The sequence below is a fragment of the Branchiostoma belcheri genome, unplaced genomic scaffold (genome assembly GCF_001625305.1).
Source record: "Branchiostoma belcheri isolate BF01 breed outbred unplaced genomic scaffold, Haploidv18h27 scaffold4, whole genome shotgun sequence".
Classification (NCBI taxonomy): domain Eukaryota; kingdom Metazoa; phylum Chordata; class Leptocardii; order Amphioxiformes; family Branchiostomatidae; genus Branchiostoma; species Branchiostoma belcheri.
Window position 1 is genome coordinate 906,372 of NW_017804020.1, and position 27,483 is coordinate 933,854.

The 27,483-nt window shown below is 41.7% G+C and overlaps 2 protein-coding genes and 1 pseudogene across 6 annotated transcripts in view; 1 reads left to right on the plus strand and 2 right to left on the minus strand.

The window, feature by feature from the left end:
• Positions 1-1,178, minus strand: part of LOC109477316 — a 3,015-nt pseudogene extending 1,837 nt beyond the window's left edge.
• Positions 1,179-3,493: 2,315 nt separating this feature from the next.
• Positions 3,494-18,337, plus strand: LOC109477442 (trichohyalin-like). The gene is made up of 20 exons (XM_019778718.1): positions 3,494-3,737; positions 4,251-4,306; positions 4,748-4,773; positions 4,950-5,256; positions 5,641-5,887; positions 7,128-7,237; positions 7,922-8,091; positions 8,840-9,034; positions 9,149-9,221; positions 9,597-9,655; positions 10,615-10,820; positions 12,560-12,647; positions 13,141-13,302; positions 13,909-13,977; positions 14,375-14,660; positions 14,885-14,963; positions 15,338-16,156; positions 16,466-16,694; positions 17,242-17,322; positions 18,186-18,337. The coding sequence occupies exons 1-20, from the start codon at positions 3,727-3,729 to the stop codon at positions 18,282-18,284; spliced, it is 3,372 nt and encodes a 1,123-aa protein (XP_019634277.1). The 5' UTR covers positions 3,494-3,726; the 3' UTR covers positions 18,285-18,337.
• A 2,257-nt stretch (positions 18,338-20,594) lies between these two features.
• The window catches only part of LOC109477369, a 37,966-nt gene continuing 31,077 nt past the window's right edge, over positions 20,595-27,483 (minus strand). For all 5 annotated transcript variants that reach the window (XM_019778592.1, XM_019778593.1, XM_019778594.1 and 2 more), the window contains 10 exons: positions 27,089-27,241; positions 26,510-26,605; positions 25,248-25,349; positions 24,690-24,800; positions 23,494-23,668; positions 22,787-22,899; positions 22,335-22,428; positions 22,015-22,100; positions 21,354-21,513; positions 20,595-20,830 (listed from right to left, as the gene is read on the minus strand). In XM_019778592.1, coding sequence (XP_019634151.1) covers positions 20,631-20,830; positions 21,354-21,513; positions 22,015-22,100; positions 22,335-22,428; positions 22,787-22,899; positions 23,494-23,668; positions 24,690-24,800; positions 25,248-25,349; positions 26,510-26,605; positions 27,089-27,241 — 1,290 coding nt within the window. In that variant the 3' untranslated portion in view covers positions 20,595-20,630. The remainder of the gene's footprint in view (positions 20,831-21,353; positions 21,514-22,014; positions 22,101-22,334; positions 22,429-22,786; positions 22,900-23,493; positions 23,669-24,689; positions 24,801-25,247; positions 25,350-26,509; positions 26,606-27,088; positions 27,242-27,483) is intronic.

Sequence of the window (27,483 nt, forward strand, 5' to 3'; positions counted from 1 at the left end):
TCCCCCGCGCTACAGGCAGCAGGCGCCTTACGTTCTTTTTCTCCCTCTCCGCCACCTCCTCTATTTCCACGTACCTGTGATCCTTGTGGGCGGTCACCACGCAGTGCAGACAGATTACCAGATGGCAGGTGTCGCAGTGAAATTTGTTGATTTCGCCGTGCCGGGGGCACAGTGCGGTGTTGTCGTCCCCGCCGCGGTCAGCCATAACGGGGCTCAAGTTGTCTGTAGACACGATGTTATGCGCCCGTGTGAGCTTAAGCCTGCGGTGGGCGTCCGTACACACCTGACACAGGTGCTCCTGACAGTCCACACAGTAGGATGTAGCGCCCGTACCGGTCGAACAGACACGGCATATGGTGACGTCGGGTGCGTTTGCCGGCGGTCTTCCTGGTTTGGTGACGACGTCACGGAGTTTGGACACTAGGAAGTTGTCCTTTAGCCCCTGTACTCCGCCGGGAGGGAGTGACAAGTCTTGCCGGCAGGTGGGGCACGACAGGTTCGGGCCCACCTGGGCGGTGAACAGCTTCTCCAGACATGCCTGACAGAAGGTGTGAAGACACGGGAGAATCTTCGGACGCTCGAAGTCGTTATAACAGATCTGACAGACCAAAAACTCCTCGTTAATCTCGCTAACAAGTCCAGCTGCCATACTTGTCAGGGAACGGGACACCCACTCCCCGAACACGTCAGCCGTGACGTCAGGTAGCCTTCCTATCGTCCGGAAAGCAAACACGGTTGCCTTGGCGACCGGCGGTATGAGGCGGCATTGTTAAAAGTCGTGCGAAATTTTCATCATCAACCTCTCGGGTGAAAAATTGGATTCTTGCGACTCCGGCCCTCCGTATAAGACATTCCTTGTGAAATACTTCATGCCAGCTTACGCAAGCTGAAGAACGCCATCAATATTAATGCTTCAGTTAACCTCAACCCCACGAAACAAGCAATACAGGACGCACCGCACGCATGGTTACAACCTTGGGGGAAAGCTTGTTAGCACGACCGGTCCGAAATACGTCGTTTCTACAACCACAGAAGACATCCTACCGTCCATTCTACAAGCCCACCACGTTAAAACTGAGGAAAACTCATTAATTCTAACACGGTTTCTGTCACATAAAATGATTATTTACCACGAGCGAGGGACACGTGGCAAAACATGAATACTGCATGTAATACTGACTCATACATACATACAAACATGCCGCATCATGCTTCTGAAGTTAGCGTTTATATAGCTTCAAGGCTGGGCATGCTAAATCCCCATCTAGAATCATTTGAATATATACCCACGGCGGTCTGTCACTACGGCATTCTTTCCCATTGCTATGCGCGTTCTAAAAGGTATCGGGTTACAACACGCTATTTTGGCCTGTTTTGGACTACCCGTAAAATATTTGAAAATACACAAATAATATTTAGGGGTAAATTTCGTTAAATTAAAATGAAATTATTGTCTTAACATCCTTTAAATGTTAGCTTTTTATGTTAAATCAATGATTTTTTAAAATTTCGCTCAGAAAGACGATCATTTTCGGGTTTCCGAGCACAAGTCATGTCTCGTTTTTAAGCAAACATCGTTCAAACCTGGCTACGTATATTACCCCAGATCCCCGATTTTTATATTTTTCGCAGACTAGGAATAAGACAAAAATCGTGTTTTAGGGATTTTTTAATTTCTGATTTTAAGTCTAGTTTTTGTCGACATATTGGTGAAAAAATGGCATTTTTGACATTTTTCTCACTAAATTACCCATAATTCAAAATTGAGGCCATTTTTCAAAAATCCCTAAAACACGATTTTCGGGACAACCGTTACAGTCATTTTGAGTCGTAAATGGGGTATGTTTGACTCTCCATGTTCCCAGGTTTGAACGAGTTTTGGAGACATGTCATATCGCCAGAAAGTGTGCATTGTGTTATTCATACTGGCGTAAAGAATCATTACAGTATTCAAGGTCACTCAAGGATACGACAGTAGCTTCGCTACATGTTACATGTCCACCAAAAATAATAGCGGACATGTACTGTCCAGGAAACTGTTTGTATCTATAGAAAAGTGTTGTTTTTTATCTGTTGCAAAGCACGGAGGTAGAAAGGCTTGTTTTGCCGCTGTATAGTAAATGACCGCAGGTGACCCCGAAATAGAACGCGGGTTCGATTCGAATTCCCCAGATCGAACACGATCGAACACAGTTCGGGTTCTATGACATGTGGGAACTTTTCAGCCCAGATTTTACCACCGTGACCATTCGCGTTACATGTCTCAAAAGTTAGTACCGGTAATGTCTTCTTTGTATGTATACACATCGTAGACAATATGTTCTAGTACATACAGTTTTTAATGTAGCAGGGCTTGCAAGCCAATTGCTTTATATTGTCGCCGCCAGTACTTACTAGTGTGTCGTGACTCGCATGCATGGCTCTAATGTAAGGGACAGAAACGCCTGGGGGATTTTGATTGAGATTGGAATAAAGACTACTGACGACTTCTCTCTGTGCAACAGGTGCACGATAAAGAAATCACAATTAGGAGGGCTTCAGGAGAAAGAATTACAGACGTGAAAAATGTCTCATTCTTATCCCTCAAGACGTCTAGATATGGGGAGGGGCGAATTCTTGTTACAGTATCGAAATGAAACGTTGTCATTCCAAAAGAAGGAAACCCAGCGGGCACAGATTTCCGTTCTGTCATGCACATGTCACGAGACGTTTTTTTTCTCTCGAGCTTACATCTATTCTTAGTTTGGAAGCAAGCCAAATGGGAAGTAAGAGCCGTTGTCAGGGTAACGATGGCGCATGAAGCAAGTACCGGCATTGTAATCGAAGCCAGGGGCGCATCGAAAAGTAAAAATACCACTAAAGTAGCCCTACTAGGCTTCAGAGGCGACTGGAAAGAGTAACTGAAATTGGCCAACAAATTGGTCCAATAAAGGATCATAAAGGTATTACAGTTTGCCGCTCCAGGCATGTTATCTGTGTATTTGACCCATTTCTACGGTTTTCTATATAAGATTTATATAATGACTCAAGAACCAATACATGTAATATATTGCAAACCTTGGTACGAAGGTACGTTGGCCGACAGATTATATATAAAACATACATTGTAGTGTGTTGTTTGTTTAATGATGGCATTGTAATTTCCAGCTACCAATGCAGTATACAGTATTTAATCGCATATTTGTCTTCACGTTCTATTGCCAATTTACTATGCTTTCAAGAGTATCATTCCTGCATGGTATTCTTATACCATGACGTATAACTGTGTTACGTAATACCATCTCAGCAGGTGAAACTCCGCAAAATTGCCCTTCTGGTTCGTAATTTTCGTTCAAGATTTTTTTATTAGAATTCGCTAGTCCTAAGTAATTCTTGCCAGATGGTGAAACTCATGAACCCAGTTTGACGCAGGCTACACTGACTGAGATAGTCTTGTTGGATGGAGATGAGTTTGAAGATGACAACCCCGAAACCACCTTTCCTCACCTGCAATTTACCAAAAGTTCGCTACGAGTCGCTGCACACAAGACTGCGCATGTCCGTAGCCTGTCGTTACGACGCCATTTTTCGAGGCAACCAAATACCACTGGCCAGAATAACATTGTAACGGGAAGGACTAGAAGATTGGAATAACGGACTGAATTCTGCGGTTTTGCTCGACATATCGATACGTACCGGCCAAAGTCTATTCGCTGATGCTGTAGGGGATATTATGAAGGAGATGACATGAATTTCGGGTGAGTTGAGAAGGAAGGAACTTACTATATTATATGGGGGAGGGGGGCGATGAAAAATAGAATGTCTGAAAAAAGTTATTGGAGCATATCGTAACACATTTTGCGGGTATGTTGAGTTTCTTCGAAGTTCCTATTGCCTCCTCTTATCAACATAAGATTTATAACGACGACAAATATCATAAAAATGACATAAGTATGAAGAAAAAGTTCATCCAACTAGTTTATAAACAAATAGTAAATACTAGTATAATAATTTGTAAAGTGTGCCTACAATATTTTGAATCTTATTCTTAAACCCAACGTTAAATATGATGTTTATGTACTGTTTATCTGACGTTTGAACACAAGTTTTGATATGATTCTGTCATTCCAAAGATAATTTAGGATATGTGATATTATGTGATAACCACTATGATGAGTGTCAAATATGGCACGTAGAGAACAAATATGTTGTGTCGTTGTCAGTGTGATGTTATATCAGGTCATCTTATTCATGTTTTTTTCCGATGTCAGTGGGAACCTTGCAGTGCAGATCCATGATGGAAAGCCGGGCATATTCCCAGTCAGAGGTCAGTATGCTGTGTGCACCAGCTGTTGCATTGAGGCTGTTTTATGTGAATGTTTAAGATTAAGACCCTTTTCACATGCAGGAAAAAACAAACAAAAAAATGCGTACGCACATGAGCGTACAAAAACTCTGTAGCGTTACATCAAATTTTTTCTTCGTGTTAATGTGCGTCACATTTAGCCTGACTAAATCGCGCTCCTGGCGGCCGTCGCCCTAGGTTGCCGCCCTTGGGGTGGGGGTCATTAACCTCCGGCCGAGAGCTTTGTATACACAGGCTAGCGTCACATTCACATGGTACATTACCTCAAGGGCTGGTGTATGATGTGGACAGTTTTCCATTCTGATTTTTTCACTCCCTTTTTTAAAATCATGGATGACAATATTGATAAACCTAATAATATGTACACTGATTTACAAAGAAAGTTTCGTTTCATCCTGACAGGGCAACCCCAACCAAAGAAGAAAAAGGTAAGTGTTGGCTCTAAATTTTTTGTTTTCTGCTCATGAAAAAGTCAATTGTCATTTTATTTCATATTACCTGTTTTGAACGTTTTGATTTCACAGTATAAGTTTTTACTGTTAACACAATAACATTTGTGCCTCTAAGACAACACTGATTTCTGTGTGTCTTCTTTCTTTTACAGAAGGACATCTACCTGTCAAAGCAAAACAAACATCCTCTGAGAAGACCAGCTCAGGAGGAACCAGCCAATGAGAACAAGGATGGAGGACCAACATCCAATCAGAATCAAGCAAAGAAAACCAAACCAGCCAATAGAAAGCCTCCTCCCAATCCAAGGACCAAGAGGGGGAAGGATGATGGGAAGGGAACAAAGAATGATGGGAAGGCCGGAGAAGGGACTGTGACTCTGACACAACAGCAGCTGAATGCGATATTGGCTTCCATAGGCAAGGCAACAGACACAAGTAGTGCTGTCAATGTTCAAATCGGTAAGTAGGGATTTTCCCTGTCAGCAAAGATTTTCTTTTCTGATGTTGCAATGACTGGTTTCAAGTGGATGTAAGTCTGCACAAATTTAATTCGTTGGTTCTCAGATTTTTCCGCAAAAAATTTGAAGTGACTGGGAAAAAACAGGCTAAGGCATCAGATATAATAGACTCAAATGCTATGATAGGAGCCATGAAGTCAACATACCAGGCTGGTTTGTAATTCAAAGTGAGCATTTTGGAGTTAATTTAGTTAATTTTTTTTGAAAATCAGAAAAAAATGAAGAGGTCATATTCAATTGATTAAGTTGGTATCTCTCTTGTAGAAAAAAATTTATTTTGCATTTTCTTCTCCAGAGCGTCATTTTCTTGCATCCTCTCTTTCAGAAAACAATGAGGTCAAAATTGTATCCAATGAAAATGGACCACAAACGAGCGGTGAGACGTCAGGCCCAACAGACGGTTCCGGAGACGCTGGCCAGGCGGTCAGTGGTCAGTCTGACCCTCTTGTGGACCCGGCCCCTGCCCAGCCAGCTGAGACGGAGACCACCACCCCTGGGGAAGAGACTTTACAGGGTCAGGAACAACCCAAAACTGAACCTACACAACAACAACAACCAGATAACACACACAGGTACAAATGTACAACTACATATTCTAACATGTATAAACATTTAAACATTTATCTCAAAGAAAACACCAACATTTAACCAATGGTACTTCCTGGTCTGTCACTAGCAGCTTGTATCGAGTGGTTAGGTAATGAGTATGTTTCCTGTTTGTTTGTTTGTTTATTAGGATTTCTATTACATAAATTGCACACTATTCTTCCTGGAGTCTGCATGAGTGATGATGTAAATGGCTAATACAAGACGGGGGTTTGCCATGCCTCCATCCCACTGATTTGTAGTAAATCATCGACTTTCAGATAGTAACTACTGGTATTTTGACTGGGGCATGCCCTACTCTATTTTGAATGATGTGGTAAGTTCTTTAATGTGTGTGGGGTGTGGCTGTCCCCAAACACGGGACCAATATTAACGTCCTACCCGAGGGACGTCCCTAACCAAAGCTAGGTACAATGTAGTGTACTGTCATTTTCACCTGACTGAGTGAAGTGAGGAAAGTTGTGTAGAGTGCCTTTCTAAAAGCACAACATGGGGGCATGTTCTGGGCCAATCCCAACCATTACTCTACACAGTCCCACCTGTGAGGGTTGTTATAATAATGTGTTTACTGTTACTAGCCACTGTATTAGTCATCCTCAGCTAGTCTCTATGTTATGAATATTTGATGACTGTACAAGAGTATTACATCAGTGCATGACACTGTATACATGCGTATATTGATGTTTCTGCACTTCATTGTTGACAGGCTGTGGCATATCACACATGCACATCTAACAAAAGTACTGTACCAAAACAGAAGTGAAGTTGAAAGGGGAATTATGTACATGTAATATTTTTCAACCAAAAATTGAAATTTTTAATTGTTCGTGTGATTGTAATTCACTTCTACTTTTCAACATATTTGTGGAATCATCTCACATTTCTGACATTTATGGTTGGCGCTAAAAACAGCACACACGAGGTGCACTCAGTTTGTGGCACCACCACAAAATACTAGAATGTAAACAAACATGGCTGACAGCTGTGTTTCCAGTTTTTCACCACACTGGTAAGGTGTAATGATTTGGCACCTCGGCACCTGGAATGACACTTACACGTATTTGCAATGGAGTAGGGTTGATTCAACCAACTTGTATACCGGTAGCGAGTGATTGACCAGAAAGTTGACTTTTTGTATCATCTTAATGTTACATAATGCAGCTTTAAATTGGGTTGTTCATCTTGTGTGTTTATGTATGTTTGCAGTACTAAACAGCAGTCCAGCTATGGAGGCCTGTTGTCTACTATTGGTAAGGAGGAGGAGGACAAGAGAACAGCAGCTGAGTCCAGGAAGGCTCAACTCAGGAGAGAGTTAGGTAGGACAGGCTTCAGAGTTATATACTAATACATTGTCATTTTTCCTGCATACAGCTGTACATGCTCATGTACTGGTGCAAGTAACATTGAAAATTACCTGCACCAGACAAATTTTACCTGCACCACTCAAAATCTAGTAAGTATGGATCATACTAAAACTGTTTCGAAACCATTGTCACCATTTTTTGTACTACATGGGTAGTAACAGTCAATACAGCAAATAAAAGCCCACATACACCTACATGTCTACAGAAATACCTGCAGCAATTGCAATACCTGCACTAACCTGCAGATGGTATTGTGGTATTTTGATCATGAGCCCTGCATATACAAAAGTATTGTTTGAACTATTCTTTATTCAGTGCTTAGTTTTGGTGTAGATTTCCAGCAAGTGGTTTTAGAGAAATTCCAACAAGGGAATTTGTTGTGATAATTTCTTTTTGAACTGTTCAAATTCTTTGTGTGCATGATGTGTACTACAATAACTACCAACAGTTTGTAATCATGATTGTTGAATGTACATTTGTATTTATTTTGTAACTAATTATGTATCTCCATGACCTTTGGGAAAAACGGATTAGGACCATTCAATAAAAATAAAAGCATTCAATCAATCAAAAACCTTGTAGATTGACGTCAACACATTGTTTCTACACAACTTTTCATTGGATTTCTCCCCACAGAGGAGCAGATAGCAGATAAGAAGCGTAGGGACCAACAGGCGCGGGACCGGTCAGCAGTGGAGCGGGCACGACCGGTGGAGGACTACGTTCCGTGGGGACGTCCCGGGGCGGGCGCGCCACTACGGTCGCAGTCAGGGAAGGTTGTTGCGGAGTACGGGGACACCAGAAGGGTCAGGACTACAGTTTGACATTTGACAGCATGGATTTTTAATGGTTTTCGTTGGATATTTGGTCAATGTTGCATTAGAATTGGGCCTGTTGCAGACAATATCTTTTCCAACAAAATATTTGAAAACTGTAGACAGGATGCCATCCTTAAATATACAAATACATGTATGACCTTAAATGAGACGTTCTGCCAAATTGCTATACATGTACTGTATCTGTGTGAAACTCGGATTTTTCATGGTTTTTTTAGATGCTTGGTCAACGTTGCATCAGAATTTGGCCTGTTGCAGACGAAATCTTTTCCAACATAATATTTGAAAACTATAGACAGGATGCCATCCTTAAATGTGCAAATATGACCTTATAAACGAGACATTCTGCCAAAGTGCTGTACATGTACTGTGTCTGTGTTAAACCCGAATTTTTCATGGTTTTCATTGGATGTTTGGTTAATTTTGTACCAGAATTTGGCCTGTTGTTCTGACACAACATCTGAAAACTATAGACAGGATGCCTTTCTTAGATATATGTGAATATGACCTTAAACAAAATGTTCTGCCAAAGTGCACATGCACAATACATTACAGGTTTTAGGCAAGCATAGTCATTTCTGCTGATGTGCAGCCTTTGACATATATATGTATGTTCAGTAACCGAGGCTGGTTTTTCACTACATGTATCTGTCCATTCAATGTTAAATGTACATATATCTAGTTAACTCACTCATTTTATATCCTTACTCTGTAACAGTCCCTACAGCAGAAAACCTCTCCCAGGGCAGCTGACGACACAGCAGCTGTGCAGCAGACAGTAGCGAGACAGCAGCCACAGCCCAACCACACACAGTCACCAGGCCAGTCTGAACCGGCTCCAACCAGTCAGGCCCACCTGGCTGTCTCCACTGTGCCACCTCCACATGCCATGAGGAGCTCTTTCACTATAGGGGTAAAAAAAATGGATGTTGATGTGAAAAGATTATTTGATTTGATTTTATTGGAATTATAACAAGACAAAACATATAAGATACAAGCAGCTACATGTATCTTTGTTCCACCCTAGGGTACAGCCCCTGGTGATGACCAGTATGTCACAACAGATCAAGATGAGAAGAAGAGATGGCTACAGGAACTAGGTGAGCCTTATCCTAGTTCTTCTTGTTTTTTAGCCAAGATCTGTAAGATATTGAAAGATAGTGACATGTTTAACAAGATGGAGTAGTATGTATACTCTAAATCACTTTATGTTTGCACTAGTATAAGTTTGCGGTCTGAGAAAATGAACATGTTCGTGGAACTATACGTTTGCAGTGACGGCAGGTGCAGCAAAAAGAAAGTTGGTGAATCATTTGTTCACGGTAATGATACGTTTGAGGTACGGAATTAACTGTGAAAACCGTGAATGTAAAAGTACTGCAAAAAATGTATGTAAAAAATGTTCAGTACCCTAAATGATGATAATGATGATGATATACACTAATAATTACACTTGATGTCTGTTTTATCTGTAGAAAAACAGAGAGAAGAAGCCAGACAGAGGAAACAGAGGGAAAGGCAGAGGGACAAAGAGGTAAGGCCTTGCTACATGTACGTATGGGGAAGGAGATATCCATCTGCGGAGGGTACCATTTTTACTCATGTTTATATGTTCACAGCTGTAACTCATGATTGGTTTGAATGATTTCTTTGATTTTCATAGTACACGGTATATGAAAAGCTTCTGTGACAGAACAACTTCTTACTTTCAGCCTAACATGGAAGGACATTTTACAGCTACAATCCAAGATGTCTCAATCAGGGTGATAAACCATTGTAATGACTCTGCACTATGCTGAAGTTTAAATTTTTTTTTTACATTTATCAGCACTGGAAAAACATTCTTTTACACTTTTCATTTTTGATCACAGAACATGGAAATTTAAACTTTTCATAAGGCAAGCAACCATAAAGTTAACTTACTATGGCTAAGTTTCTTTAATATCACCACCTTTTGTTGTTTTTATGGAATCTGATGAACATTTGTACACAAACTTTTCTTTTGCTGTGTTGTTCATTGTGTTTGCATCTAGCCAAGAAAAGTACTATGATTCCTAATTTTTTTGCAGCGCTTTTACATGTATGTTTTCACGGTCACTAGCTTGAAGACAAAGTGAATTACAGAATAAAGAGACTTTTTTTACACAACCAAGTGTTTTATTCAGTCAATGTTTTGGTGACCGTCTGTCACCTTCCTCAGGACTGGTTCACATTGCACAGCACAGGTGTTTCTGCTATACATATCTACATCTTCATCCATAATACATCTATAGCAGCAACACCTGTGCTAGTACAATGTGGACCAGTCAGAATTGCCATGAGGAAGGTGGCAGACGGCCACAGAAATGTCGGCTGAATAAAACATTTGGTTGTGCAAAAAGAGTCTCTTTATTCAGTGACTTACATGTACCAACCTGATGAAACTACATGTATTCAATTCGAAAGTGAAGTACAGTTTACTGTACTGATTCCCAGCATATTTCTCCAATCCAGGGAGGGGGTATGGATGCGTGGACTCGTCACTTCGATACGTACCACCCCACGGCAAGAGAACCCCCCACGGCCAGGGGAGCCGACGCCCCGCCCCCTGTCCCAGAGCCCCGCCCCCAGCCGGCCCAGTCCCCCACCCCTGGGGCACAAGACGCTGTGGTACAGGAGACCGACCAGCATACCACTCCGCGGACTTCCTTAGAGAGAAGGTAAGCACACTTCTGTTGGTTATACTTATAGTGGGTCTTTTCCTGATCTACATGGTACATATATGGTAACAAACACTCATAACTAGGACTCAGTGATGTAAACTAGATTGTGATTTTAGTTACATGTAAAAATTGTAAAAAGCTTGCATAGCATCATGATGAAAAACATTTCCAAATTTTAGAAGGATTTTTTTAGAGAAAATTTTTTCAGACATCCCAATTTTGTTGAAATAACATTTTGAGCCCTCAGAAAGCACGAGGTATCTCATGCTCCCCAGGAAAAGTTTGAAACCTCTGAAATACTTTTTCCTGCATGTTGAGAGGCAAATTTTGCTGGTAGACTAAACCCAGCCTGCAGTCTAGTAACGGTTCTTTCCATATCTTTACTTGCCAATTTTTGACAGATCGGAGAAAATTTTTGTCCGTCACGAGCGGGAACACTAGATTTGAATGTATTGTTGTATATGCTTCAATCCCATAACCAATGCAGTGCATGTAACCTGCTCTAACTGCATAACCAGTATGCCATATAGAAATTTTGTTGTGGTTCTCAATGATAATAACATGATGCTTGCCTGTGCATGATCCGCCATGTTACGCCTGTGTTACAGACCTGAACCCTCACCCCATGATGATGAGTCTGTGTGAGTATTTATTGTCCCAAAGTCATGGTGATCACTACTACTAATACATTCTTTCCTTCACATGCCTCGTCCAATGGATAGGTTTTACACTGGAGTTCACTTTGCACATAACATGCACGTATGACAGGGCTCGAAATTCATTTTGGGGAATAGGTGCACTGGTGCACCCAACCTAAAAATTTAGGTGCACAAAAATTTTTTGGGTGCACCATATAAAACAAAACCTAATTACAGATCTTATTGCTCCTCTTCTGAGCTTGAATCTGAAATGGGAGCTAACTTCAAAATCTTAAACAAGTACCTCAACAAAGATTTTATTTTCTGACACTTAGATGCCAAGAATATCCTGCATACTATTATAATTTGATATGTACAAAAATACCTACAAATATATTTGGGTGCACCAGTGCACCCACAGAAAAAAATTAGGTGCACGACTCCAATTTTAGGTACACTAAGGTGCACATGCACCCAGTATTTCGAGCCCTGACATAACATGCTTGTATGTCCTGTGCACAGAACAATAATAAATTGTGTAACTGCAACATTGTAATTATTATTCCTTGTCACCCTAACAGCACATAACCTGCACCAGTATTGCCTGCACTTGGTAATTACGTGTACCACAATCACAAATGCACTCCATACAGTACTGATATCATATTTCCTTAGTCAATTAATCTATTATCATTTCATTGATGCTTTTTGTCTGATAGAAATTAGACATCTTATAAAATCTTAGTTTGCTAAAGATTACATCTGAATTTACCAGTCTGTATTTGCTATATTAACCCAGTTTGCTGTCTCAACACATACTCTACACCTCTGTCCCCTAACTATTTTCTTTGAAGTTCTCTTTTCAGTCCAGTCTACCTTTCGTCCAAAAAAGTCAACATGGAAAACCAATCTCGTCACCTGGCTTATCCTTTGGTATTGTCTCTTACCTGTTTTATCTTGCTGTCATTGGTCAGGTTACTCATCAAACCCTGGCAGACAGGACTTGGAGATATCCTCTGTACTCTTCACCCTCTATACTGGTATATGGATACATACAATATCTGATATCCCTGTGGATACATGTATGTCTTTGTACAGAAACTTTTTGCGGACGGGTGCAGCCCTGAAGGACCCCGCCCAGCTGGAGGAACTGGAGAGAAGACGGCTGAAAGACCTGGAACATAAGGTAACTTCATCATATACACGTCATTCAGATATTATGCAGTCACATTTAAGCCTAGGAAAAAAATGTTGTGTTTCCTCTTTCCCAACCAACCCTAGAAAAAACTCCCAAGCCTTTTTGGTATGGACCCCTGCAAGGGACATAGATTTTTGAGGTTAATCAGCCTTTTCTAGCTCCATGATCTGACACCTGGGTGATGAAATATTGTACAATGGGTTTTCCAACATTGATGTTGAAAAATCAAAACATACATGTAAATGTCATCATGCAAATTTTACTTTGTTAAAATGTATACAAGTATAAGTTGGATCACTAGAGATTGCCAAAGTCTAACAAAAGACAAAGAAAAAAAAAAGATTTTTTCAGGACTGAAACAGGAAGCACAATATTTTTTTCCTGGGCCTTAGTGTGTACAGGGTGGGCTACGTTTCTCATTTTCCATCCCTCTGCTGAGTACCTCCTCCTAGACTAACTAGATTGACTGATGGTCTTGCAGAGAGCAATCCAGGAACAGGTGGAGGAACGACAGCGGGTGAAGCGGGAAGAGCGCGAGCGTCGGGCGCGGGAGGAGGCGGAGGAGGAGCAGCGACTGGCGAGGGAGCGACAGACGCTACAGGACCAGTTCGACCGAGAACTACAGGAGCAGAGGAGGAAGGAGGTAGAGTCTAAACACCTAAAAGTATTTCCAAATCTTCCATTCTTTGTACAGTCAAACCTGTAACAGCTTTGATTGTAAGATGCACAAACTGGAATATCACGTGTTGTCTGTAGGTAAGGTCCTGTATATAAGGTGTGCTGCAGCTGTCATGTTTGTTTACATTTTAGTATTTTGTGGTGGTACCACAAAAAGAGTATGACTCATGAGGGCTGTTTAATTACCAAACGTGAATGTCAGAAATATGAAATAATTGCTGAAATACAGTTTGTTAAAAAGTGGACAAGAATGACCATCACACGAAGATTTTGTCTATCAATATATTTCAATTTTTGGTGCAAAAATGCTACATAATGCCCCTTTAACTGAAAACTAGTTGGCTTGGATAAGGCAGTTTCTCTCATCTGTTATCATACACTCTTATGTGTGTGAACTTCGGTTCCATTGCACCATACAAGAAACGGAAACAGCCAGTATCTACATGTAGCTCATATTGAATGTTTAAATGTAATGATAAGATAGCAAATTTTAAAGTTAGACCTACATGTACAGCTTGCTTGGCTTCTGTGTTGGAATGTTGCACTTTGTTTTTTCGGTGGCAAACCTCAGGAGCTTCTGAACCAGAAGACAAAGCTACTGTTTGAGTCCATGCAGCAGGCTGAACAACAGGCACTTCAGGTAGTAAAAATTTCTTCACTCCTTTAATAGTAGCAAAGTTTTTATTAATGGCTATTGTTTTTTAACAAAAGATGTGAAGATAATTGTTTTTTTACTGGTTCACTGTGCTCCGAAGCTAGGTATTACAATTGTGATATACAAGTACATAGTTAGATAGTGTTACAACATAGTGAAATATGCAGTGACAAATTTGAAATTAAGTTTAATTGTATGCAAGCACTGGTACAAAACACAAGTCATGTATAGTCCCTCTTCTAACTAAGCTTAGGCATGCATAGGTGTTACTGCCACAAATTCTAGTATCCAAATATTATTCACCTGACATAAACTTGATAAAGCATGGCAGTGTTCTCAGACCAACGTTCTAAAATGTGTCTCACACCAATGTTCTCCCCAGGAGAAGCGACAGCAGCGGATGAGACACCTGGAGAGGCACGGCCACGACGTCACCAACCTCCGCCACACCTTCGAGTCCACGGAGCCCCAGCTGTCCTACCGGTCCTCCCACCCAGGGGAGGTCCCCCCGCTCCAGGGGCTGTCCCCCAGGGAGCAGTTTGGAGTCATCCACTCTCGCAGAGACCCTCCCCCTCACCCCGGGGCTTCCTACCACTCCCCCAGGGAAGCAGACCAACCGACCGTTTCTTACATCTCGTCTCCGAGAAGAGAAACAGCTGTGCAGACAGGTAGAACTCAAGTAGTGCTGTACAAAACACTGTGCATTGTGCAATACTGACTCATCTTTCGTAAAGGCACCCACAGTGATTTTGGGCCACATTGAAACTAGATTTTCAAAGTTAATTTTCTGGTCATTTTCAATGTAGTAATATAAATCAACCCTATCCCGTAGCATGCTGATATCTGCGAGGCACGAATGCAATGTCACTGACGGTGTCCCTAACTTCCACAGATCCCTTCCGTCTGCCAGATGAAGTCCCAGTCACCATGCCTGAGGAGGGTGACAGCAGTAGTGTGGAGATAGAGTACAGGTCAGGCCTGCTTGTGGTGTCATTCAATGTTGTACCTGTCATTTGTTACTGGAATAGTTGATAGTCATGTACAGTTTGTAGTATGACAAGAAGAAGAGTATGACCCACACAGAAAAAGACTGGACGTACGAAAACTGCATAGTATTACACGTGTAAGCATACGAAAACTGTATACGTGTACGTTACCATGAGGGCTGGTGTATGATCTGTATGTTCTTTACAAAGTTACGTCAAAGCAGGCTGATATACATGCAGGAAAGTTCAACGTATGCAGTTTTCGTACACTTGCGTGCGTATGCAATATTCGTACTTTTGCCTGCATGGGTCTGTGAGGTGCTGTTTAATTGACTTGTGTATGCATCACTGTAACTTAGGGACAGCAGAGAACAGCAGAGGAGCAGGCAGAACAGGGATGCCGCCAAACGTGGCAAGAAGGAGGCCAGCAACAGGAGAGCCGCTGCCACAGACAGCGAGAAAGAGAACAGCAGAACAAAGAGAAAAGCCGAGAAACCAGCAGAAAAACCCAGGTGGGGAGCCAGCAACTCCAAAGTGCAGGGGAAGAAATTTGTGAAAGCATCAGAAAGATATCCTAATAAACTGAAGAAAAAGAGGGAAGAAAACCTCATCAAGAGGGAGAGAGAGTTAAAGAAACAGATGGAGGCAAACTCCAAGGAGAGGCTGCGACAGAGGATGGTCGAACAGAGGTCGTCGCCAGAGGTCACCGGTCGAAAGTCGCCGCCTGTACCAACTCTGGCAGCGAAAAACAAAAACAAAGACGATGATGACTTGTATGCGCCGTACGAAAGGACTAGTCGGAAGCCAAAGCGACAGGAGGCAGTGAGAGTGGCACAGGAATTCAGGTCAGACTCTCCTCCTGTTCCTGCACTCAGAAAGAAGGCGGAGGGGGATGGAAAGGAACCATCCTTCCCTCCCCAACAGAGGGGTGAAGTGGACCGGCCCAATGTCAGAGGGCAAAGGGCGTGGGACGGAGGGGAACCTGGTCAGTACGACTACGACTCGGCGCCCAGGGCCAACTCACCCCCCGTCCCGGCCCTCAGGAGCAAAACAAAGCAGCCAGGTCCTGACAGGGAAAGAAACCCCCGCCAGAGCCCAGAGAGGAGCAGAAACCCCATTCGGAGCCCAAGCAAAAGCCCTGACAGGAAGCCCAAAGTACGGCAGAAGTCTCCTGAAAGGTACGACAGTCTTGCTTCTTGCATGTGATGTTGCATAATGTTGATTATATCATACCCAGGCTGTGATAACCTTTGACTTGCAGTCGGCTGGTACCTTACTAAAGGCTATTATGGAATATCCCATGTTGTATTCTTAGACTATATTTACAAACAATACAAGACATATGCATTCCAAAAGATGTTTGCTGTTCTGCAAGAGATTGAATTTGATTGTGTCTTGCTTACCACAGTCTTGTTTAAAAGATTCTTATTTTCCTGACTGTTATACATGATTCAGATTCATATTCAGACCTGCATCTCTCCCGGTAGATATGGAACGTTAAACGACCATCCTCACTCCCCCCTGCGTGATGGAGATTTCATTCCGTTCCGGCGGACAGACGACGGCGTACTGGATCCGCAGGAGCCCATGTCCCTACCGGAGACCCGGGAGGCCCCGCGGTTACGCAGGCGCGCCAGCACGGACCACAGTCCTCACAGGGGAGGGGGGGAACAGGTGCCAGACAACATGAGGTCTGCAAGTGCTGGACAGACTAAGGTAAGGGTTGTAACTTGTATATACATGTATGTTGTATTGTAAAAAAAAAGGTCTCCCATGCTCTATGCAGAGCATAGGGTTTGGTGCCCATGTCCATTTCCGTAGCCCTTGGGCGACACACAGTTGTGCAAGTCACTACAGCAGGGGGCTAGTCCGCTGGTAGTGCTGTGTGTTTGACCTTCCACACTCTTTCTCATATGTGCTGAGTGCTAAACAGAGAATGAATTGTGTACCATTTATTAATTAAAGTCTTTGGTATGACCCGGCCGGGGTTTGAACTCACCTCCCGGTTACAAAGCAAGCACTCTACCAATTGAGCTATATGCGCTATTGCACCAGTATTGTAGCCAACAAAGCAAGTACTCTACCAATTTAGCTATTGCACCAGTATTGTAGCCAACAGATAATTCATAAAGCAGATTCAATCACAGGTGGTTGATTTGGGCAGCATTGAACTTAGTTGTCATGGGCTGAAATGAAGAATAGTGCAGTGTCTGCTGGCTGCTGACAAGAGAACATAGCAGTAGCAATGTCTGCCATTCTGCAGGACCCTCTACTGAACCCAGGGATGGTGAAAAATCCCCAGAGACAAGAACAGATCCTCAAGCAGCTGAAGAGTCTCAGGGAGGTAAGTACTACGTCTTGTATCTTACCGGTCCAGTTACTGTAGTTGTTTTTCATTTTCTTGCAAGCAGTCTGAGCTTGACTGACAAAAGTGAACCACTTTAACAGTGTACACACACACACACACTCGCTCACTATCTGTTCAACGTCTTGTGGTCCTCGTTGCTCGAGGGTTGGACGTGGAATGTTGCCCTGGCCCGATTGCCGCTCTCCAGCTGATTCTGTCCTGTTGGTCAGCCTTTTGAAGATTCAGTTTGCAGATATCTTCTTTGACATTGTCTATCCATCTCTTCTTTGGGCGGCCACGTGGGTTCTGACCCTCAACAGACATTGACATGATCTTTCTTGGCCAGTTCTCTGTGTTCATTTTCTCTAAGTGTCTGTACCACCGCAGCCTGTTGTAATGCATGACCTCAAGGAGGCTGTATATACCCAGCCTACTCCTGAGGGCACAATCTTGATAATGTGTATCCCCTGCTCTGTGTGGTGTGTTTGTGCCTTCTGCTCTGTGTGGTGTGTTTGTGCCTTCTGCTCTGTGTGGTGTGTTTGTGCCTTCTGCTCTGTGGTGTGTTTGTGCCTTCTGCTCTGTGTGGTATGTTTGTGCCTTCTGCTCTGTGTGGTGTTTGTGCCTTCTGCTCTGTGTGGTGTGTTTGTGCCTTCTGCTCTGTGTGGTGTGTTTGTGCCTTCTGCTCTGTGTGGTGTGTTTGTGCCTTCTGCTCTGTGTGGTGTTTGTGCCTTCTGCTCTGTGTGGTGTGTTTGTGCCTTCTGCTCTGTGTGGTGTGTTTGTGCCTTCTGCTCTGTGTGGTGTGTTTGTGCCTTCTGCTCTGTGTTTGAGCTGTCTTTGACAGTCCTGTACTGTCCCTACAGGGTCTACTGATGAGGCAGAGGGAGATCGAGTCCTGCATGTCTCCTCCTATAACAGCCTTCCAGCCTGACTTACAGAACCCACAACACGGACCACAGTAGAACTACTACATGTAGAACAGTACCAGACCACTAGTTTTCGATAGACCATACAAGACTACACTAGCACAATTCTAGCACATCCCGGAAACTGATGGCCAGTGTAGCAGACTACAGCAAACTAATGTGTAGAATGTGGTTACAAGTACATGTTGGCCATGACTTCAGAATGTTGGACATGACATGTACAGTTTTTAGATACTCTCAAAATGTAAATGTGTGTATGAACAGATTTTATATGAGGGCTTGTCGTGTTTCAAGTTGCAATCTCCATTTCAAGTGCAACATATATAGAATGTTAAAATCACTGTCAATATGTTGCCCATTTTATCGATTTGTACATTGAAATAGAAAATCTCATTTATAATTTTGTTTGCCCTTCCAGAGAATGTCCATTTCATTGTACAGTCAACATAGTGAGTCAATGGATATTATATCATATAGTATTCAGTTCTTTGTACAGGTGTTTCTATATTTCAATGATTATTACAGATTCTTGCAGCATAAAATGTGTATTATTGATCCATTGTTAATATGCTGAATTTTTGTGTATTACATGTATTTCTATTAATGAAATTAAGACTTTCTTGTGTGGAAAGTTTAGCAATAAAGTTTAGTACTTACAAGTATTTACAATATCTGCAATCTATTGTATTTTCTTCTGTCCATTAAAGTGACAAATACCCTGGGAACCAAACTAGCGTACATGTGTGTACATGTAAGTTTTCCGCACAGGGCCTCACAAGTTTGGTTCCCAGGGTAAGCAACAACAAAAAAAGCAACTGTACACTTTTCAAAACAATCAACAGCAGATTTTTCTTATAAAATGTTTTATTGTACATATTGTGAATGTAAAACACATAAAATGTTCATTATGTATATTCGTAAGAAGTGACTAATAGATACTAGCTGGACAAAATGAAAATGATTGCCCAGCCAAGAATACCTTTATATAACAGCAGACCACACATCCCGTACTCTGTACAAATAACCATGTCATGGTAAGCTTCTGATTATATACTAAACCAAAACGATTTCATAGCCTTCTGTCGAAGGCAATGAAGAGAAACTTTAAGAGCATCGGTGGAACAAAATTGGCAGTCCAATTCAGCAGTCACACACTAAAAACTACAAGCAGCTGACATAAATACATACAGTGATTTTTTAGGAATGCTTTTGGGTCTTTCAGTAGCATGAGAGATGTATCATGAAAGCATCTAGCATGAAAATACCAAGTCTTCACCAACTGATACTGGATAAGTGGTATTGGTATCACGTTTCCCAACCACATGCTACTATCGTACTGCATGATAATAGAAAATAAAAACTGGTACCAACTTGCTTATAGTACCACTCAAAAAAATGATAATAAAAAAAAGGTTTTAACATTTGAATATACACAAAAATTAATAGCAGCCAGGTCAACTGGGGCAGTTTAAGAATTTCTAAAAAAAAACAATATCAAAGCAATGCTTAACTTTTATACATTTTTCATATGAAATATCAAATCTGTGATGTTCTATGAAACAATTGAAGGTACACAGACAGTAGATACTTCAAAATATGCTGCTAGAAACATAACAGTTGCTATATTAAGCATAAGATTAAACATTTAATACATACTGATAATACTGCAACCTAGAATATGTGGCTTTGAATACATGCAGCAAAGAAAACAGGGATTTCAAAATTGCAAAATTTTGATATACATGAGTGCATACAATGATTTTGCTGTCCTCCTGAGGACTCAAGTTTTCAATATCGTGGTCTGGTTCCAGATTTCCTGCATCTTTGCCAGACAGAGAAAAATAATTCAGTCAGGAAGTATGTTGGCAGAACATACTGTGCCTGTGTAAAACCTGTGATGTACCGTGCATAGCACTTTAGCAGAGTGTCTCATTTAAGGAGACATTCTGTCTATAGTTTTCAAATGTTATGTCAGAAAACACATTATTGACGATGGGTATAATTCTGACACAATGTTGACCAAACATCCAACAAAAACTGTGAAAAAACTGTGTTTCACAGAAGCGCTTCACAATAATGTATGTTCTGCCAATGTGCTTTTTAAAGATAAGTAGAGGACAGTACCCATTTTCAACCCTCATCATGTCAACTGAAAAGATGATAAAAAATTTCTGTACATGATTGTCTAAACGTTTGCAGGTACTCTGGAGTTTTGGATTTCTCTTCTGTGATAGATTTGTCAGCAATGTTCAGTTAGTGCATGAAGTGGGGTTGGTGGAAAAAGCAGTCCAGTCCAATCGGTGGAAAAAGCAGTCCAGTCCGATTTAGCATGAAGCCTGGGCAGCATTGGTGGTGAATTATCAGACGGTCTGGTCGTTATAATTACTTCTCCCCAGCAGCGCTGTCCTGTCCCTGCTGGTCCTGGCTGTCCAGGAACTCCCTCCAGTTGTCCTTGGCGCTGTTCAGGTTGGCCAGCCATGTGGCCTTCATGGGTTCGCTGGAGGCCTGCAGGGTCAGGACAGCCGCAGCGTGCTGAAACCGGTTCTCATGGACCAGCACAAAGGCGTGCTTCAGGCCTGTAGCTGGGGATTCAAAATTACAGATTTGAGTTTTTATTTTTAATAATAGCATTTAGAAGAACAGGCTTCTGGGGTTGAAAAAAACATGCTGGGAACTTTACCTGATTTTATTCTCATACACCTACGGTAACTACTTTTTGTAAACTAGAATCTAGTCTCTACCAGGCATTAGAAGTGGCTTGAAAGTGTACATGACATTGGAAATTGGCAAGATAGATAACATGCCAGGGGAGTTGGTTCACTAAGGGAATACAGAGCAGCAAACTGTAGCTTGTGGACCAACTCCACTGGCATGTTAACAGTATACAATGTATTTGGCCAATTTCTACTCTTTCCAGCCACTTCTGAAGCCTGGTACAGCATATTAGCTATCCAGTGTCCTTTCGATATGCTATCACTGTTAGGATGCTCTAACCAGTCATTTATTGTAATAAGGTATCACACCTTTCAATTCTATTTTTTTTGTACTAGAGGTCACCACAAAACAAGGCAGTAAAGCCACTTTAGGTTGTGTTTATGTACTGACCAACAGACTGTGGAATGTCGACATCATGTATGGCCAGCCTGTCCAGAGGCACAGGTTGTCTGTACACAGTGAAGACTGGTCCGTCCTTGTGCATCAGGGAACCCTTCCGCGAAGAAACAGAGGATATGGTGCCATGGGAGAACTGGTCCATGGATTGTTTCTGTAGATAAGAAGGAGAGTCATCAAATGTGTTTTGTTGACACACGTATACAATAACATACAACTAAAACATCCACAAGTGCTTTTAAAGACTTGATTGGAATGCAAAGAAGTGAAAAGTTACTAAAGTAAATGTTACATTTTCAAAGCAAATGCACAATGTTTACTTTCACACTGGGATGTGGTCTAGCTAAAAAAATTCTTAACATATTCGATATTTATGGTGACCAGCCTCTACAACTCTGTCCTGCAACTTGCTACATAATGTAGTCCAACACCACAGGGTGTCTGCTTCATCAACAGTTACCATGGTAACAGACTTCTGGTCCAGATCATTGACTTTTGTTTGGAGAAGAAAAAACAGCGAAAACAATATGTTTTCCTTCTGCAAAGGTGAACATACTTATTTTGTAGATGTCTACCATGCTGGCTAATAATAATAATAATAAGCTTAAACATTGGAGAAAGCTACGAAGAAGGGGATAGTAAAACAGTGCCTTACCTTTTTCCCTGCATTTTTCCTCATCTTCGTTATAAGCAACAAATCATCAAACAGGAACAGATACACATCTACTGGCTTCCCGTTTTCTGTTGGAAAAGTCAACAACAGTTCAGTTATTTTATCATGATCATTTGAAAGTTGTACAATAATGTGCAATTTAAGTTTCACTTGTGTTCATTGTACAAAACTTCTTCAAGATTATTTAAGCTAGATTCTTTGAACCTCATAACATTATTATTGTGGGCTCCATTTCACAAATCCATCAATTATCAGATACATAGCACTAAGAAATGTAGCTGTGTTTCAATGTGAAAACGTACCTAGCATGCACAGTGATCCCTCATATAGAAGCTGTCTTGTTGGATCAGCCAGGATGTTCTGGTGGGATTGCTTCATCAGAGTTGCTCTCAGAAACTATGATACAAACAGGAGAAAACATTAACGACACCAGTAATGTTATTACATACACTGTACATTCAAGGTCATTACTAATGAAGTTCTCTCACCTAGAGTTTTCGACGTGTCATTCTGGTCTTCCTCAGTAGACTGACCCTTTACTGACATCATACACACTTCAAAGAAGCCACGTGACCAGTCTCACTGGGTCAGTCTACTGAGGAAGACCAGAGTGACTGATCAAATGAGCTAGGTGAGAGAAATTCTTTGTGTTGAATCAAAAGTTTAAACTTTAAACAGGGCTTTGTCTTAGTTCGGTTATGGGCTGTTCTTCATATTTTCCTCATCGTTGGGTGAGTACTACAGAAGGACGTACCTCTGGCACATACGCCTTTGTTTCCTGGTCTATGGCAGGGAACTCGATGAGTTCTTGCAGCTCCTGTAGACGCTCAAAGTTGGTCAGCCACTTCACCTTCCCCTCAAGCTCTCCTTCAGAAACAGGGTGCAACAAAAGAGTTTAATAGTTGTCTTCAATCTTTTGAAGTTACATGTAGCTGCTACAGTTTCATGGTATCTTTTTTTTATTGCAGAGGTAACAAAAACAAATACAAAGAAGTTCCGAGGATCCTGACAGAAATCAAACAGTCAAATCAGAAGCAATACTGAAGCAAGATAAAAGAACCTGGATGAACTACAGTACTTTGTACTTTACGTTTGATTGTAGATCTTAATTATGCACTTAAAGCATGTGTAAAGTTCTGTTTCTTCCCTCACGTGTTAACCTTTATGCATGCTTAAAGATAGGATTTCGTGCAGTGATGGTACTTAACCCTTGTCCTGCTGTGCGCAACATATGTCGCGCGGCACATACAGTACCATCTATATAACACCCTGCATAGGTACGATTTGGGGGTATTTCTCGTGCAACGCATCACACCGCAGCGAAACGCAACGAATGCGGAAGTAACTATGCCACTGCAGGGCAAAAAAATTGGGGGGTCTATGATCTAATTAAGACATGAAAATATTGAAAAATATTGTGCCAGGAATGCCAGCAGGACAAGGGTTAAGAATGTCGCGTACTTATAGACTCCTCCACGGATTCTATGGTTGCGGTTAGCGATGTCTTGTCGTCCGCGTCCTCGGTCCGTTTGCGGATGTCCTTGAGCAGGAGCGGGAACTTGGTCAGGTGCTGCATGGGCGCCACCAGCAGGTCCGACAACTTCAGCCGATTGCACCGCGGGTCCTGTTCACACCACTGGAACGGAAAAGCCAAAGTCATGATTAACTGCTGTTTAAAAAAAAACACCTGACTTGATCTTGTTTGTGTGCCTCACCAGTGGGCTAGTCAGTTGATTGCTACCCGTCGCCAGAAACTTTGGAATTTCAAATTCTCTTGGGGTGGGGGGCAGCAGTGTCTGAAGTACTAGTAACACCACCACCCACTTACTGTAGCTGCCTTTCTTCTCTGCAGGTCAGTCCATGTCTATGAAGAAGTAGCTACTGATGATTGACTTATTTATTTATTTATTTATGAAGATTTACCACATTTGTGGAAGGATTGACATAACAGGTGACTATCACCTTTTCAAAGATGTCAACCCCGAGACCAGACTGTAAGGTTTGAACCACTCACACCGGGAAGGTCCCCTACTCTTTTCGATAAGTGCGCTGGGTTCTTTAACGTGCGTGGGGTGTGGCTCTCCCAAACACGGGACCTCCATTTAACGTCCTATCCGAGGGACGTCCCTAGCCGAAGCTAGGTACTCATTTACACCTGAGTGAAGTGAGGAAAGTCGTGTAAAGTGCCTTTCCCAAGGGCACAAGATCGGTGACATGGGCAGGGTTCGAACCCGCGACCTCTGGGGTGTGAGCCGAACGCGCTACCGACTGCGCCACACGACCCCACGACTTGATCTCCTTTTGTTGATACTAACAGTTGACTGCTGTATATTTACCTGGAGATGTCATTCAGTTGGAAGGTACTGTTTTCGGTCGTGTTTGTGTGTTCACAGCTGTTGCTCACGATGGGTTTGACATGTTTCTTTGATTTTTAATTATCATTAGTTATTGGGGTCCAAATGATGCGTTTTCTTTGTATCTGTATTTTCAGGTATCAAAATGACATAATTCAACACCCCCCCATAATTATGAATATGACATCTGAAATAATTATTGCCAGAAGTTGTTGTGAACATCATCAGATTCTTGTACTTTGTATGAACGTTAGAAAGAGGCTTCATTAAGGATGTACAATGTATGTTTGTGGGGTTTTGTACCTGGATGAATTCCTTGAAGTCTTCGTTCTTCCTCAGTTCCACCATGTAGGAGAGAGCACTGGAGTAGTTGAGGCAGTATCGCTGGTAGGGCGGACATACCCGGTTCCCAAACTGCAGGGAACGAGGGGTTGAGTTATGATGTGAAGACGTTTATATCTAACATACATGTAGCTGTCCAATACAACAAAATCCCAGAGCCAGTGGTAAATTACTTCTATGTAGCACCGTACCCGTGCAATGTGTTTGGGTTAGGATCAGGCATGGTTCTGGATTCTGAGTCTCTGCATATCCAAGAAATGTAGATTTGCCCCAGTCACGGTCCTGGATATGATTTGACTATCCAGAGCATGTTTCTGAATAAACTATGGGTCTTGATATGAGAGTACTAATGGTATGATGGTCTTTCAAGTTATAGCTTGCTATCTGGATCCGACGTTTCAATGCGATTGCCTTACCTAGATAAAGTTAAACATCACTAGCAACAACAAGTATACTTCTAGTATCTAGACAAATCATAATGTAATTTTATGAATCCAGTATGAATGCGTTTGCACATACCGAGTTGAAGGCATTGACCACGGCCTGCGTGCTGCCGAACTCCATGGGAGTCACGTTATTCAACAGGTTATTCAGCAACTCCTTACAGAACCACGAGCTCACCTGGACAACAAAGGTGGGATATACTTTTAGACTAGAAAAGTAACATTTTCATTTGCAAAGCAAATGTATAATCATAATTATGATGTTTACCTTCACGTATAATAGACTTACAAACTACCGCTCTGTTTATTCTTACTCAAGCACATTCATTCATTTACATGTGTATATGATGATGACCAGCCCCTTCAACCCTGTCCCGCAACTTGCTACATAATGTAACACAACACCAAAGAGTGTCTGCTACTGCACCAGTTACCATGGTGACAGACGTCTGGTTCAGACTACTCTATGTCAGAGATTTTATAGGGAAAAACTATGACAACTAGAAAGGCCAATATTTGCTTTGGAGCAAATACAGCGATGGGTTCACCACATTTTACCACATGGCAGGGAAAGAATGAGAAACACAAGGGAAAACAATGATTTACATTGATATAACTATAATATGAAGTAACATACAACTAAAACAACAGTTGGATAGCTATTCCCTACTTTATTGGTTAGGATTTTTAATTGCATAATGCAAACTGTTGATTTTCAAAATAAAAAAAAAAGTTCATGCCCCGCATTCCAATGCTGGAGCAGAAAAGCTTGAAATACCTACCAAAACACTTGAATAAAGACATACTGTTAATATGGAAATGCTCTGTGCAGGTGTTAATCAAGTTAAATCCCAACAGCCAATCAGCAAGAAATGCTCTGTGCAGGTGGAAATGCTCTGTGCAGGTGTTAATCAAGTTAAATCCCAACAGCTAATCAGCAAGAAGTATAGAGGAAAGCTGCATGCCTATTGGTTGATGCCCTGCATTCCATTGTGATGACTCATGCCCAGACGTGGTAAACACACACTAACACAGTAATACATTTGCTATAACACAGCCAAAAAACTCAAATAAAACCATTCTAAAAGCCTGTATCACAAAAATTTAAAAAACGCCTAGGGGTATTTGCCCACTGTACCTCCATACCAAATTTCAGGACCTTAGGCCCTAAAATGAAGAAGCTGAATCCATTTAAAAAATGGCAGGAGAAGAAGAAGAAGGAGGAGAAGGAGGAGAAGAAACATCAGAAAAAGCAATATGGGTTCACCACCACTTCGTGGTGTGGTGAACCCATAATTATTTTGTATTTCATCACAATATGCAATGTTACAGACTCACCTGACAGAGCTCGTCTAGATTTGCGAAAAGCTTGGGTGTGTCCACGAAGGCCACGTGACCCTGTTCCTGGAGTTCTAGCAAGGGTTCTAGGAACACCTGAGGTGAGTAGACAATATTAGAGATTGGTACTTTGAATTACGATTTTTCAATAGCTTGCTCTCTCCAATGAAAATATCAATTTGCTGCAATTTTGTGTTAACTTAAAATCAGCTTCATTTCCTCAATATAAATTGGTAATACATGACATTGTATTTGTAACACAGCCTTACACTATAAAGTCAGTGCACTCTAATCAAGGTCTAAAATACTGATTACTAGTACGTTTGTACAGTTGATTGGTGTTTCTATATATTGTATCTCAACAATTATTACAGATTCTAGCAGCATAAAATGTGTATTATTATCTATTGTTAATATGGTAAAATTTTTGTGTAATAATGAAACATTGACTTTCTTTTGTGGAAAGTTCAGCAATAGTTTTAGTACTTACAAGTTAAGTATTTACAATGTGTGCAATGTATTGTATGTTTGCAGTTCTATGCTGAGGTCTCTACCATCTATGACGTGACTATGACGTACATATTTGAGGATGAGGAGATGGTCCAGCAGGTACACACACTCTGACGTAAAGAGTTCCCAGACTGCCTCGCGCCGCTTCTTCTCCATCTCCGTCAGAGGCAGGGAAGGTAAGCCCAGCTCCGAGGTGGCCATCAGGTCCGTCCAATGAGAGTCCTGCTTGCAACAATGTTTGAAAATAACGGGTTAACACAACGAACGAACGAACGTCCAATGACAGTTCTGCTTGCAACAGTGTTTGAAAATAACGGGTTAACACAACAAACGAACCACTACATTGGTCACGCACAATTTGGGAAGAGGCCTTTCCTATAAAAACATCTTTTCTGAAGCCCGACAGACACTTGAGTTGATTTAAGATGGCGAAGATTGGTCTAATGACAAACTAGAATTGTAAC